Source organism: Gouania willdenowi, chromosome 22, assembly GCF_900634775.1.
Source record: "Gouania willdenowi chromosome 22, fGouWil2.1, whole genome shotgun sequence".
Lineage (NCBI taxonomy): Eukaryota > Metazoa > Chordata > Actinopteri > Blenniiformes > Gobiesocidae > Gouania > Gouania willdenowi.
The window spans coordinates 23,201,646-23,217,853 of record NC_041065.1 but is presented as its reverse complement, the minus strand read 5'-3'; the positions used below and the strand labels follow the sequence as shown (position 1 = coordinate 23,217,853).

Below are 16,208 nucleotides of genomic sequence, written 5' to 3'. Positions count from 1 at the left end.
TAACTGCATGCCAACCGACCACTGGGTTACCAGCGCCCTCTGCTGGTCTAAACAAATATCTGACGTAAATACAGTAAAAAAATTTTTTTTTTTTTTTTAAAGTCCAATTGTTAAGGCACAAAATACATTTTCAGTTGCACTTTTAAAAAGAAAAAGAACTATTATGCAGTTTTGAATTGTTTATTATAGAACCAGAATTTAAATTAATAGGCTTCTTCATTTGTATTATTCCTTTATTTATTTCATTCAAGATTTATTTTTAGTTAAATTGCATCATTTTGAATAGTTTATCAAGGGATTCTTTTGACAATGAAAAATAAAAGGAAAATAGTACAGTATTTTCCCCAAAAAAATAAAGGAATATTTTTCAGTCATTTGTCAACATTCCCATTTTGTAAAATAAATCGTGAGAAAATCGTATTGTGAACCCAGTATCGTGAATCGAATCGTATCGGGAGTTGAGTGAATCGTTACATCCCTAGTGGATAGCAAAAGAAAATCATGAGTGATCAGCCATCATGTTGAGCCAGCATCTACAGACACGCCTTCTTATGAATATGCATAAGTAGGCCCCAAAACAGCCTGTTTTTAGAACTGCTCAGAAAGTCACTTTTCAAAGGCTAAAACTCTAAAAAACAGGCGAGTTTCAAATACTATGTTGTTGGGGTTCTTAGAACAAATGGAGAAGGGTGAAAAATAGCATAATACTGGACCTTTAAACAGTCTAAATAAATCATTTGGAGGGGTGAGACCAGGGCCAAAATGAGTCAGTCATGCTTCAGTGTTGCCCCAGTGACGGCGAGAGAGTCAAGGTTGCCTTTGTGTGAAAATATAATCTCAGAACGATGAGTCACAGCAAGCAAGTGCACCAACACTGTTATTACAGTGACTGCAGCAAAAATTCAAGGGAAGTATTTTCTGTCGTAGCTGCTGTAAATATTAGCTTATCCTGAGATGCTTTGGTGGTTCCATCGTGGTTTCCTAGTCTCACCATCAGAGGAGGGGCTAGCACGGGCTCAGAATAATCTTAATATTAGTGAAAAATAAGAATCTGAGTCTTAAGGAGAAAAGTTTGGACTCACTCAGAGAGACGGCAGCCGGGAGAGTTGTATACCTCGCTGCTTTTAGTTGTCAGGGTATCCAAACACAACACACCATGAGGACATAGTACTAAGAATAGGAGCAACGGAGGGGCACGGCCTGAGACTACACACAACCCTGGCACACCATAATAAACCAAAGTGGGGACAGTGAGCATGGGAGTAGCAGCTCTGCGAGTCCGGGTGCCCAGCTCGGTGATGCTGAGGCTGTATAGCTCACATGCTTTCCAATCTAAGACCAGACAGAGACGTTGTGGGTCTGCCAACAGCAAGCAACCATGCCTGGACAGACGGGCACAAAGGGTAAGGGGGGAGGGAAAAAAGGCCTGCCGGGGGGAGAAAGCTCGTTCCCTTGCCTATCTGGCGTTCCTGTCTCCTTCAGGAGTGACGGCAGAGGAAAGTATCGCTGCGTGTATTAACAGCTAAATCTGTGACAGAGCGAGAGAGGAAGGAGAAGGGGAACCTAATACTAGAGAGAGAGAGAGAGAGATAGAGAGAGAGGGGGGGATGGACTGGGATGAGAGAGAGACGAAGGTGGAAAGTACTCACGGATCTGTCCATGTCAGCGCTCAGAGCTGGGCTGGGTCCAGACGAAAGGCAGCCGAAACAGCGCAGAAGGCTGAGTGAAGTCCACGATCATGCCTCAAGGACAATGAGACAACTTGGGCAAGCGGCCAAGACATCTGAAAAATGCACAGAGCTCCACTTATAACACATCTCGGAACCCACCCGCCTGTCCTCCTCTCTCTCTCTCTCTCTCTCTCCAACCCACATGTAGTCTCCCTCTCTCGCTCTCTCTTTTGCTATCTCTCCCCTTACAAAGCACTTGTGTTTTACCCTCCTCGTTCGTCCTCTGCTCAAAGCATGCTGGTCAGCCCCCTTCACACAGGACCTCAGAGATTTACACCTGCACAGTCATTCAATTGTTAGACATTATTAGACTTAAATACAGCCTTAAAATTACCAAAAGTTCATGATTTGAAACAATAATGACATCCATAATAAGGGGCATGTATTAATATAAAATAAGTGTTTAATATAATATTTTACATCTCATTGTTTTGTGGATAATTCTGTCTCTTATTCTAAAGTCATTTAAGCATTTCTTTTTCACAGTAAAAACAAAACAAAACTTTAGGTTATTTACATAACCCTAGTTCTATAAGTAATGTTCTATGAGTAAATGTCTCACTATGGGATTCACCCTCTATCTGCAGCCCATCAGAAGCATTTTTCTCAATCTGCCAATCATGATTGGATGGTAAAACCATACTGCTAGATGGACATGACGTCCTCCATAGTTCCCACTGAACGTTCATGAAGCCAAAGTACAGACTTGAAAATTTGACGTCATTTGGAGCCAGAGTCTGCGCAGTAGGGTCAGTGTTGGTGTCCCCACAGTTCACCTACTGTGCACCCCCCACCCCACTGTTCCCACTACAGGGGGAGCTTTTTATAATCAAAGATATCTGATTGGCTATCGCAACTGACTGTGTCCACTGAGAGCGGACGGGAGTCTGCTCCATAGATATAATATACTGTGGTATAATTGTTTTACATTTGTGCTATTGAACATACCCTAGAGCTGTTGTTAGGATCAGCCAATAGAATGTGTATATGTCTATGGCCTACTATGTTGATTCACGTGACCTCACTCACATTGCTGCACCGCAACAAAGCGAGACCGAAAAATTCAGGTGGAGGGCATGAAGCCTGAGAATCTGCCGTCTGAAATAATCCAAATGCCCATGTTTTGAGGAGTTTACAGCTGCTTCAATCGTTCTAACCGAGAAAAGGAGAAGAGATTTTATAGAGTACTGAAGATTGTCATTCACAAAGGTGAGAAATGTCAAATGCCAACAGAACAATGCAGTAAAAAGTGGATTTCAAACCTACATCTGCAGTCGGGAGCAACAGAGTCTGCTGATGCCAGTGTCTGTAGCGACCACTTCGTCAGAGGTATGTTAGCGAGTTAACTTTGTTTTGCTTTGTTTATATTGCATTAGGTTGTCGTTAAATGCTCATTTACTATTATTTACCTTCTTTCTTTCACCCCTGCTGCACACTGTGCACATAAAGCTGAACACCCTAATGCTATTTCACAACATGTTATAAATTACTATTCAGTAGTAGTTAGGGATGTAATGATTAATCGTAAGGTAGTTAAAAATTCATAGGTATCACGGTTCATATCAATACCCTAAAAATTGAATCGCAGTACTTTTTTTTAAGTAAATCTATTTATCCTTCTCTTGTCCAGAAGCGTAGGCGGCGGGCGGATTCTCCTACTACTCTCTTTCTGGCCGCCTACTACTCCTAAACATGTTCATAAATGATTCCTTACACCTTTAGCACCGAAAGAATATCTGTAATATTACGTGAATATCTTTGAAAAGTCAGGTTTTTCTATTAGCTCTGTGTGCTAGCGCGTAGCATCTCTCCTTCACTGCGAGAATATCTGCATGCCAACCACTGGGTTACCAGCGCCCTCTGCTGGTCCAAACAAATATCTGCTGTAAATACAGTGCAATGACTGGTTTTGTTTAAAGTCCAATATATTTATTTCATTCAAGATTTATTTTTAGTTAAATTGCATTGTTTTGAATAGTTCATCAAGGGATTCTTTTGACAATGAAAAATAAAAGGAAAATAGTACAGTATTTCCTAGTTTTTTTCCTGAAAAAAATCAAAGGAATATTTTTCAGTCATCATTTGTCTACAGTCCTATTTTGTGAAATAAATCGTGAGAGAATTGTATCGTGAACCCAGTATCATGAATCGAATCGTATCGGGAGTTGCGTGAATTGTTACATTCCTTATATGAAAGGAAGAAATTGGTATGTCCATGTTGAACACATTGTGGACCTTTGGTTGCTGAGAAAGTAAAAAAAAAAAAAAAAAGTAAAGAGGAAGTCATTACAGATTCCAAAGTACCAACCCAGGGCTGACACACAAATTCATTGACACACACTAATCTGACAGACATCTTTACATTATGGAAGGAAAGTGGAACATTGTCCATGTATTGTAGTCTACAGTTAATATGAATTACTATTGAGTATAAAAGCTTTGTATGCAATGTAGAGAATATTTTTACTAGATCTGTTTGTGAAAGAGGCCTACACATCATTATTCATTAATAACCTTAAAACCAGTCTGCCCTTACGTCTGAGTTAGGAAAATCTGTGCAACATCTCATAATTTCTCCAACAATCCTTGGCATTCATCTGTGTTTTATGTTCATTTCTCCAATCAGTGAAAGACTGTTCACCAATCAGTTTCAATCCAATTGCTTAATGTGTGTTTATTGTCTGGTTGCATTTCTGCAAATATAAAGCAAAATTACTTTGAATCAGTTCATAGACATTATGTAAGACTGCATGGGAAATTCAAAAAAGGGATATAACTACATCAATAGAGCTGTTTAACTGCCTTTAGGACTTTTTGTTGGAAAAAACTTTAAAAAAGAAGGAATCCACTGAAAACGGCTTGTCTTATGTCAATGCCACTATTGTGGCAGCCTATAGCATGGAAATTGATTATAGATTGATAATAAACTTTATCCAACTTTGTTTCTATCTTTGTGTTAAATGGGTTCATAGATTTTGTACAAAGCGTCACCCGATTTGCATTTCCTGTCTATAGTTTATACTCTCTCAGAAGTGCAGAGTTTAAGTCTGCATGAGGCCAACATTTACAACAAGTTGTCAGAGGCCCAAAAGGAAGAAGATCATCCAACAACACTCCAGCTCGCACTTCTTTCCACATGATCGTTCAGTCCAGTTTAAACACACACACACACACACACACACACACACACACACACACACACACACGCATTTTCTGTTTGTTTGTTCCTTTGAGTGCTCCCACACTAAAGCTAACTAGGCCACTTGAGTCCAGTGTCATTTTTGCATTGCAAATACACCTCCCATATCTCTGGTATGAATGTGCAAACTCAGGCCTTGCATGTTTGCACAGATTCCTACATACAATGACTACAAACACACCTGTTTGTAGTCTTTGTGTGACTTTTAACATGAAATATTGATGTCATTATGTATGTGACAAACAAACATGTATCGTGACTGTCAGGCTAACTTCGTCGTTAAGATGTTTTGCAAGTTTGTTGACATTATAGCCATTGTCATGTGCTGAGTTCACATCGATTGTATATGTGCATATATGCGCATGCTCGCACATGCGCACTACCGAAAAATTAATTTTGCTAAAAAAAATAAAATAATTTTTGTTATTTGATTAGGTTAGGGTTATAATCTCAGTACGGGGATAAACTCGTGACACCGTTACTGCTGTTGAGGTTGTGGATCCACCTGCTCACAAAAATGGTATATGCCTCCATACTATATGCTGTTTGGTGTAGTAGGATCATGTTTAAATGTTGAATGGTGTTTTATTTATCCATTTTAAATGTTTGGGGGAGCGGGGGGGGGGGGGGGGGGTGTTAGTGTCCCCCCCCTCAGTTTTCTTAATGCCCCCCATTTAATACCGCCTGGCGCCGACTGAGTAGGGTCCTGCAGGTGGAGCCCTGGTAACACGTACTGCCCTATCATCGGCTGTCAATCATCATAATACAGGAAGTCAAAACCCGTGTTTCAACCTCAAATAACTAATTTAAAACAAACTTCACAGAAAAATAAGCACTTGAACACAATGTAAGGTGATAACTAATGATCACAGCAGAGTTTAGGTTTGGAAAAAAATTAAGTGACGCGTATTTTACCTTTACAATTTTACCCACATCTTATCCGTTAACATTGAGGAGGCAGAGTTTATGACCTATACTGCAGCCAGTCAGCAGGGGGTGGTCTTAAAAAAAAAAAACTTAACTTTTTCGGGAGGATGTCACATTCATCTTTTTTACAGTCTATGGGTGAAGCATGTCCGTCCGCCGGGGACACTCCCACCTCCTATAAAAGGAGGAAGCGGACAAGCACGCTAGATTCAAAACAAGCACCTCTTCTCACTCGTTCAAGCAAGAAGGGTTGTCTGATGAAACATCTTACTCATATTAATGAGAGAACCAGGGTTATGTAAATAACCTAAAGTTCTATTTCATAATATTTCGTGAGATGTGATATGGTAGCTCCCGTATTGCAGACATGCTTATCGCGCGGATACCAGCCCACAGGACAGAAGTCTGTACAAATCAGGACAGTAGAACCGCCCGTGCCACGCACGAGGCGGAAACATCCAGCATGTAAAAGCGGACAAACGTGAGGGGCAAGGTCCAACTCGCCGCCGCACAGATGTCCTGGACAGACACTTCCCTGAACAATGCCCAGGATGTGACAAGACCCCAAGTCGAGTGAGCGCGCAGACCCTGACTCGTATAAGCCAAAGCAATAGCCTCTACAACCCAGTGTGACAGGCGTTGCTGAGTTATAGGCTTCCCCTTACGGGGATTAGCCCAAGAGACAAACAGTTGATCGCTCCTCCTGAAGCTCCTTGTCATGTCCATACAAGCGCGCACCACACAAACTGGACACAACACATGAGGCCGCTGCTCATCTTGTGAGGCAGAAAAGGCCAAAAGGTCAATGGGAGAAGATGAGCCCACCACTTTCGGCACAAAGGCCGAGTTGGGCTTCAAAATGGTCCTCACAGTGCCCGGGAAGACCTGAGCGCATGACGGGTGCACCAAGAGCGCATGGATGTCGCTGACCCGCTTAGCTGACACCAGAGCCAATAACAAAACAGTCTTCAGAGAGACGAACTTCCGGCCCGCCTCCTCTAGTGGTTCGAACGGAGGACATTCAAGTCCCTCCAGAACCACCATTTAACATTTAAAAAAAGAAAAAAATTAAATAATTAAATAAAAAAATAAAAAAGAGAAAAGGTGCTTGAATGGAGCGTGTCTGTCCTCTTCCGCCTTTTATAGGAGGTGGGAGTGTCCCTGGCGGACAGACATGTTTCACCAGCCAATCAGGATTGGCAGATTGAGAAAAATGCTTCTGAAGGGCTGCAGATAGAGGGTGCGTCCCATAGTGAGACATCTCACAAAATATTATGAAATAGAACAATGATATACTAAATTTTGGGTATATTATTTACACATTTAGAATTATATTTTGTTTTTTGAAGCATTAATACAAAGCAAATTTGTAGTAATTTGCAATGTGAGGCACTTTTTCATTTTGCATTACTAAATCCCAGATAAGTGATGTTTAGGACTATGAATGAATATCAGCCTTGAATATGTATATATAATAATAATAATTGGTCGATGTAGAGTTGAGAAAATGCCAGAAATATAAGTTTTGAAAACTGAATAGAAAATGGGGGTGGGAAATAAGTGCTACTTCATCCCACTCCATTTCGAGCAGCGCATTTATTTATGTTATCTACAATATTTATGTTAACACATATCGTGTCATTAGCCATGTCAACTACAAATGGAAACATGAACGTACACATACTACTAAAGCTTTTTCTGTTTGTAGTAAATTGTCCGAAATAAATAAATTAATAAAATCAGTTTCTAATATTAAACTTTGAGATGTGTAAATTATTCAAAAAGCAAATTCAGAGACATATTTACCTTTTAAGGGCTAGCTTCTTGAATCAGCCTCACACTGACTAATTCACATCAACCCGTGTCAGACAAATGAGATGCAGGCAACGTTTGTTCCCACCATGCTTTCAACAGCTGCGCCCCTTTCCAGCTTCAGAATACTGAAAGAAGCCACCTCAAAGACGTGGGAGAGGAGAAAAGGAGGGAGCGAGGCAGCCGGGGGCCAGGGATGCAGGATTTCCCACAATTCTTCACACACTGCACGGTGTCCCTGCCAAAGCCTGGAGGCTAATGACATGCAGCAGGGTGAGCAGCACCCTGCAAGACAAGCAGCACAAGAGCAGCAGTTACAGAAGTCTGCTCTTTGCAGGGCCTAATGTGACACAGAGTGCTGAGCTTTACCAGGCTGAGCTTTGACATTTCTTCTGTGTAACTTTAATACTGTTAAAATTACCGTCAAAATGTCTGCTTTTATTGCCAGGCCTTATCTTGATCACTCCTCTACAAGCACAATTTTTCTCCTCATCACAATCTGTACTATCCTCATTTCTCCTTATATCTGCAATAGAGCTGTGCATCTTCACTGGTCTCACGATTTTAATTTTATTAAGATTATCATGGCAACGATTCAATTCAATTACGAATCCACAATGCAGAATAATTAGTTTCTTCCTCTATTACTGCCCATGGTTACTTTTTCATTCACAAGCGGTTGGATAATTATCACTCATTTTTTTTATTATTATTATTTAGAAAGAGCTTTAAAAATCAATAACATAAATGTCTTTACATTATATTATAATTCAAAATAAATAACCTTTATAGGATAATAAGGTAATTATAATTTTCTTAAATCAAACAAACACTTCTATTCTACTTTATTTATATAGCGCAAATAACAACAAAAGCCATCTCGAAGCCCTATCAAAATATGAAATTTATAATAAGAAAGAAAAAACCCAACAAAATCCATATGAACAAGCCCCGAGCTGCTGTTTCTAGTGTTGTTATTTGCACTATTATCCTATGTTGGTATTTATTTTGTTCTTACTGTCTACTATTCTATTGAGTTGCTGCAACGTGTGAATTCTCCCTCATTCCCATACCACTGACCATACACCAGATCTGCAACACTTAAAAACATTTTTCACAATGTTTCAGTGAAAATAAAGATTAAAATATGGTTGATTTAAAGGAGACATATCATGCATTTAAATCCTTCCTTTTTACATATAAATCATACAGTTGTGGTCTATATAAAGCGTAACTGCAATGCTTGGGTCTGAATTCCTCATTATTATAGCTCCACAGGCCCCTTTTCTACCCCTTTTCTGATGTGCTTCTGAGAGCAACTCATTTTGGTGCGGTCTCTTTAAACGCAAATGAGACACTTCATACCCCGCCCCCTCTCCAGGTTGCAGAGGTGACACTCGATTCAACTCCACCCTGTTCGGCCATTTTTGTAGTTTGATAGAAGAGATACGATTGCCTAGCGGCGCAGAAAATGTTTATTCACACGTTATTTACAAAATGTCAACAACAGAAGACTTGTCCATCCAGCCTTACATGTTTGAGCCAGAGTTGGACCCGGCGGAGCGACATGAAAATGATGATGAACCTGCAGAACCCTAACAAGTGAGCTAACACAAGCACCGAGCTAACGCTAGCGCCAAGCTAACGTCACGAAATGCATTTTAATAGTCTTTTCGTAGACAAAAACGGCAAAATGAAATGACTAATGAAAACTTTAGACTTAAATTAAATCACGTAGGCCATATCATCAAGGATCTAAAACGAGCACACAGCGCTAACATATGAAGACGATGCAACTGCTAATGCTAACAAAACAATGACTTATCATCACACTTTTTAGCGTTATTTACAGCTTACCGAAGTGCTCTGTTCGTCGTCTCCAAAGATAGAAGGAATTGACCCCTCAAACAGACAAAGTCTTTCGGCAAATCCTTCTTTAAACTGGCGGAGGTTGCTGAAGCAGTCATCCTTGAAGTGCTTCGCACACACAAAAATGACCTTACCCACAGATGTGGGTACATTTCCATGAAAAATAAAACTCAACCAGGCACTTCAAAAAGGTTCTGATGCTGGGAGATGGTGTAATGAAGCGTGTGGGTTACTACATCCAACAACCGAACATTTTGACTTATCCTCTTGTAACTTCGGCATCCTTGAGCTTGGACTACAAAATAAAAGCGAGAAATAAAAATGGCGGATTGCTCGAAGTGTTGGGCCTGGAGTCGATGTCCTAAATTGGCAGTTCCGCTGCAAATACTGTGATGTTATTGTTCAAAAACAGAAATAGAAAAATTGAAACAGATTGAAAAATATGACAAAAACAGAATATAAAGATATCAACGGAGCACCTGAAGAGACTAATTTTAACTTTTCTGTACTTCTAAACACTCTAAATATACAACAAAATGCATTTAAGGGCTAAAAAAGTGAACTTAGCATGATATGTCCCCTTTAATACTAAAACTGTACCACCAGTATTTAACTTTACTCAACTACATCTTTCATAATGTATTTATCTTTGTGAGTTTGAATCCTGAAAAGTAAATCAGATTTTAGATGGAGCTCATTGGTGACTAATGCTCCAGAAGGCCCCTCACATGGCCCATGCGGGCTACCTGGTGCCCGCGGGCACAATGTTGGTGACCCCTGGTCAATTCTATTCTAGACTGACATTAGCTCAAACCTCTCAGAAGTTTATAAATTGTTGCTTTTTTTTTTTTCTTAAAAAAAGATAATTAAACATTACAAAACATTTAATTCCCCAACAATGAATTAAATTAACAAAATAAACAGTACAGGCCTAGTCTGGTTACCGCACCTATTATAAGAGGCTTTTCATGGCGCGTCATCAACCCGGAAGTCGCCATTTTGGAGATAAGCAGCAGGTTTACAAACAGCAGACACACAAGCAAATCCCAAATTTTTGAGAGGAAAAGGTGAACTATTGCCGTGTTATTGGCTGTAGTAATCGATCAGACTGTGAAAAACAAGTATAGTTTTATAGACTGCCAAAAGTGATAACAAATCAGGGAGAACAATGTCTGCATTTTATACTAGACAGTAGTTCTACATCAGGAGCAGTGACATGAGACGAGCTCACCGTTTTTGCACCAGTTATTGGTGTATATGCAAACACTGACGCTCTCATCTCCCGTCTTGCATTTAAAACCATCTTCAGGTAGTCCAGCTTGTTCTTGTGCCCTTGCATCTATAGTGCATTTTGAGGATATTTTCTGTGATTTATCCATTACAGAGTACACCTCTGTGAGCCTCCATCATGTACAGTAGCGTCAACATCCACTTACCTCCAACATGGCCGCGCATCCTGGTTACTGCCCAGAAAGTGTCTGTGAAATCACTATTGGTGTGAAAATGTTCACTAAACAAATCATCAAACTTTAAACATAGCAGTGTGTTATTACAACTGTTCTGAAACATATAATATAGTATATTAGTAAATTGAATGCATATAGAGCAGCTATAAAATAAAGGCCTTTCTGAACCAGGCCTTGTGCAGTAGCAACAGCTTCATTACTCTGCTAATTCAGGAATATAACAAACATAAATTAACATCACACAGTAACTGAACTTGCGAAACAGTCGCTCCGTTAGAGCAGCTCCTCATATAATACCACTTTTTGACCAAAAGAACTGAGACTTATGAGCGGTTCTCGTTTACAGTCGTGCTAACGTAGCATTACGTCGCTGCTCAGAAGTCAACACGCACGTGCACGTGGCTTGGCTCATTAAGCTCTTACCTGGGCTTTGGTTTAATCACAGACTCATTTACCTTTTCTGTGAAGCAGCTCCATTAATATTTTCATCCTGAGCAGGTAGTAAAGCACTGGCTTCTCCAGTTCCGTTCATAAAATCCAAAATGTGTCCAAATATCCGCTTTTAAGATTGTAGGTATGTTTTTAATCACTTTCTCTTCCTTTTTGGCTCTCGCGTTAATGTAATGGACTCGTTTTCCCACAAATCAATGGGGCAGGGTTTTGTTTTTTGTTTTTTTTTTTGTTTTTTGATTTCACAACTTTATTGTCCTGCCGCGAACGCAATAAAGACGCAACATTACAACGCCAGGTATAATCAGTTATGTTACGTATCTGCATCAATGCTGTCTTACTTTGATTTTAGTGTCTGCACACAGTTGAAGTTTTTTTCATATTTTTTTTAATCTTCAGGATTGTGTTTGTGTAGTTTTTTTTTTTTTTTTTTTTTTTTACATTATTTATTTTGTGTTGCAGATTAAAAAGAGAGAATGTAACTCTTTTGTTTTGTTTTGTTTTAAATAAGCTAAATTAACTTTCGTGGGTGGACATTGAACTCTTGTATTTTAAGTTATATATGAATGTGTTTTGTACAATTAAGCAAATTCCACCTGCTATAAATACAATCGATTGATGCAACAGAATAAAAAACAAAACAAAATCATTAAATACACTTGGAGCAAAAATAGACACATTTGTGTGTCTGCTCAGATTTGATTAGTGTATCTCATTTTTGTTAACATAAACCCTGTGACTCCAGACACACACACAAGATGGCGCTCTTGTTCCAATATACTGTACAGCCTATGAGAAGCCTTGCTATTTATGGAGTTTTGAGTTACTGTAATATATTTTCTATTTTTTTTAAACAAATTAACTTTTTCCGAATGGAAGTCATATAAGTCACAAAGAAAACATGTACTTAGTTTGTTGTACATTAGGCATTGCAACAAAAGTACACAATATATCAAACAAAGTCATCATAGAATTATTTTAGTAAATAAGGGAAAATATGATCATTGAGATCATCTAAGGTCATATATATGTTTTCAATTAAATACAATTATTTGTGTTTATTTAATGGCCTCACTTTTCAATTTTACTGTTTCTGAAAAAATCTCATTATTCTTCTTTAATTTCGTGCATTTCAAGATTTTATTCACTCTGCATTTTTTTTTTCCTTTTTTTTTTTTTTTTTTTTTTACTGTTTAAAAATTCCCTCTTGCTTTTACTCTTTTTGTGCTTGTCTCATTGGGTGTCATTTTCATGTGACGGTTTGGCAGAAAGGTTTTATATGTTTGTCATTTTGTTTTGAGGGAAGTTGTTTATTGTTATTTTGGGTTTTTTGCATTGGTGTTCAATACATCTCTCAAATATTTTAAATCCTTTCTATGAAGTGTTTTTATTTTTCTGCTTTAAAAGGGGTAGTCATTTTTATTTTTATTTTTCTATTATTGTGAATGTCTGTGTGACTTGAGACTAGCTGGAAAAAAAAAAACATCCTAACTTTCTGAAGGAAATAATAAAAACAAAGACATTATATAATGTCTGTCAACTGTGAAATGTCTCAAACGACTCCTTAAGTTAAACTCTGTCAGGGAAAATTCTTGTGACATTAGTCATACTCTTGGCCAGATTAAGTGATCTGGGTGTAGCCAGTTAATCTGACAAACTACACCCAGACCAGTTACACCCAGACCAGTTAATCTGGTCATATGGAAGATGCCTCAACAAACAGACACACCCTGCGTGTGCCTAATAAATACACAACAAACACAGGCATCAGACACTGATTTCTCACACTTCTGTCTCAGGTAAGAAGAGATTGTTTATGTTTAATTGTGTGACTTTTCATATGTTTCATATACATTTTTGCTATGATTTTAATTTTTCAGATAAAACACTTTCGACACTGCAAAAATGAGCGACCGTAAGTTAATCCTTTTTATGACACACAAACAGAAAGCATTGCTTTTATAAAGTTGCATGCATTCAGAGTTGTGCAATTATTAGATATCCTGGTAAACATTTACAAACATTTAGATAGGATGTAAAGGGACACATCTTGGCAAAACTTTAATATGATAGAAGTGATTATGGGTTTGTATTTAATCTTTATTTAATTTGATTTTTCGTGTACTTCTGTGTTTGTGGGCGTTAGATTAAACTTTGTGTCAGTGTCTAGAAGCATGTTTTTAGATTGGAGTCTTTAAAGCAGGAAATTTGCAAAGTGGTTGTTTAGTTGAGTTGTCTAAGTCATAATATGTGCATGATTTTTTTTTTTCTTCTTTTTTTTAATGATTAAAATACTACTTTTCTTTCAAAAGTGTAACATTTGTCCTTGTCATTTGTAAAAACAATGTTCATGAAATTGTGCATATTCTCTAACTTTCAAACAAAGGGTCTTTGTTGATGATGTTACTATATATACAGTATATCATATATACTATAAAAGTCATTCATATTTTTCATTGTCACACATATGTTGTATCATACGTCTGTGAATTCAAAGAGCTGTTAAGTCACATCTTGTTTCCACTCTTTTCCCACTGGCAGCCACGAGGCCTCAACCTGATTTTGAGGTATGTTTTTTCCCTTATTATCATTATTATTATTATTATTATTATTATTATTATTAATAATATTTTTTTTTTATTAAATAAAATCATTGAAAACATGTAGTCTAATCAACCCTGTTTTCTTCTGTTGACATTCTCGGCGTAAGGAGGGACAAGAAGTAAGACCTGCTCCATTACTTTTTCCCACTCTTTCTTCTATGAATGACCTTTGTAATGTTTCCATACTTTTATCAAGCAGGAAATTAAAGCAAAAAAAACCATTGTCCTACTTTGACAGCATTTCAAACACATAGACCTTTTGCCTTCTCATTGTTTCCCTCCAATTATACAGGGACAAGGGCAAGGCTGCAGAGGTGGACGCGGAGGAAGTGGAGGAAGGGGTGGGGGTGGACGTGGTGGGAAGGGTGGACGCGGAGATGGACCTGATGATGAGCGTGACAATGGACAAGGAGGTGGACGAGGAGGTGGAGGTGGAGGTGGACGTGGACGTGGAGGTGGACATTAAGATGACCCCCACATGGTACAATTCCACAACCTTCCAAAATCCAATCTGTTAAACCATTACCATGTGTATTTGTGCTAAAGGCCCAATGGCGTGTACAAATCATTCACGCTATTATCAAAACCTACTTATTTGTTCTAGAGGTCTATAGCAGTGTTTTTCAACCTTGGGGTCATGACGCCACATGGGGTTGTCTGGAATTCAAACGGGGTTATCTGAGATGTCTAGTAATTATATTTCATTATTAATGTTTTTAAAATTAAAACACCACATCATCTCAAACTGTATTCCAAAATTTAAAATTCTCAAATATAAATCTAGATTTGAAAAATTCAGTATAAGAATATCCGAGTTGGTGCATCTCGTCACTTTGTGCGCTAACTCTAGCTACTTGTCGTAACACAGTTCTAGAAATAAAAAGTCTCTTGATCACCATAAATTTGTGTCAAAATGGGGTCATGAGCCAAAAAAGGTTGGGAACCACTGGTCAATAGACTTTCATCTCAATCACCTGTATCATGCATCAGGATGTAAACGATATTTGTCTTATTTGTCCAGCATGAGGATGACGCAAGGATCCAAAGTTAGATAAAAACATTAGACCCTTCTGACAGCTTACCTTATTCCTAAAATGTTGCATTGGATGTGACGCAACCTGGTTAATGTGATGCTTCATGGTGTAGTTCAGTTCATAGCGTCCATTGTTTGTTTTCTTAAACATTGTTTGGTTAGAAGTTAGAGCTGGTTCTTGTTTCCTTCTATGAACAACTTTTCATTAAAATACTAAACAAGAGCAGCAGCTTTAACCTTGCTGTCAGACTCAATCACATTATATGCTTTTTATCTCCTTGTGAAACAAGTTTGAGGACTTGTTCACGAGTTGACTAATAAGAAAGCCAGTGCAAGCTATAGATTACAGTCATTACCCAAACCCGTCAGTGGTCAGTCACTGCTAGTGCTGTTAGCAAAGTATATTTCCATTTAACAACCTGTTATACTAAATTGTCCGAATGTGAAGTAAACAAAACTAGTTATCACTCTTTCATAGGGTGGTTCACAATATAATGGTATAAAAATGTCTTTCCAAATTTTGCCAGATCGCTGTTTGCATTGTTCTTTTGACAATTTTAACATCTGTACCAGAAACTGGGCCAACCGACCTTTTGTAAAGGGTTGCACACTTTTTCACCATTTTTATTGCTGAACCAAAGTTTGCGTAACTTTCACAGATATCAGAAACTTTAACAACATAAAGGACATTACAACAGTTCAAACACTATTCCTGAAAACAGAAAAAACGCCAATATTGTGAAAAAGTGCACCACCCCTAAATGTGCAGCTGTGCAGATGCTTACAATGTTAACGTGGACAAGACATAAAGCCATCTGGCAAAATGTGGTGAAAATGTGTTTTGTTAACCACCCTACTCTTCCTGCTGTTCACAAGGGCCTACAAAGAGAAGAAAAACCTCTACAGCCGGATGACGAAAACTAAGTAACGCCTTGACAGGGACGAAGATAAATAGCTTGTGTATCCATTGTTTTACTATTATGGGCAATAAAGACTAAGTGAAATAAACAAAATTTCAAATGACATCTGTTGTCTTTGTACATTCACATCAACGTGTTTTCAGAGAATGAAACCTTTGTGTGCAGACGATGTGCACATGCAGGGTGTGTAGTAGTAATC

General features: G+C 38.4%; 1 protein-coding gene and 1 long non-coding RNA gene across 11 annotated transcripts in view; one reads left to right on the top strand and one right to left on the bottom strand.

The window, feature by feature from the left end:
• Positions 1-11,625, bottom strand: part of ccdc9b (coiled-coil domain containing 9B) — a 42,603-nt gene extending 30,978 nt beyond the window's left edge. For 2 of the 9 annotated variants that reach the window (XR_003672826.1, XM_028438208.1), the window contains exons 1-6: positions 11,459-11,625; positions 10,974-11,015; positions 10,769-10,876; positions 7,663-7,953; positions 1,938-2,007; positions 1,650-1,783 (exon numbers count right to left, since the gene is read on the bottom strand). Coding sequence is in view for 6 of the 9 variants with exons in the window: in XM_028438208.1 (XP_028294009.1) it covers positions 1,650-1,661 (12 nt within the window). In the remaining 3 variants the exon portion in view is untranslated. Of the gene's footprint in view, positions 1-1,082; positions 1,497-1,649; positions 1,784-1,872; positions 1,891-1,937; positions 2,008-7,662; positions 7,954-10,768; positions 10,877-10,973; positions 11,016-11,458 lie in introns of those variants that run through there. The other 7 variants (XM_028438213.1, XM_028438210.1, XM_028438211.1 and 4 more) reach the window with 7 other exon arrangements.
• A 1,480-nt stretch (positions 11,626-13,105) lies between these two features.
• LOC114456479 (uncharacterized) lies at positions 13,106-16,112 on the top strand. 2 transcript variants are annotated; one of them, XR_003672829.1, is made up of 6 exons: positions 13,106-13,252; positions 13,334-13,368; positions 13,995-14,020; positions 14,164-14,175; positions 14,349-14,537; positions 15,966-16,112. It is a non-coding gene; the product is annotated as an uncharacterized LOC114456479 (long non-coding RNA). The 2 variants fall into 2 exon arrangements; XR_003672828.1 differs by having other exon boundaries at positions 13,109-13,252; positions 14,349-16,112.
• The last annotated feature ends 96 nt before the right edge of the window (positions 16,113-16,208 follow it).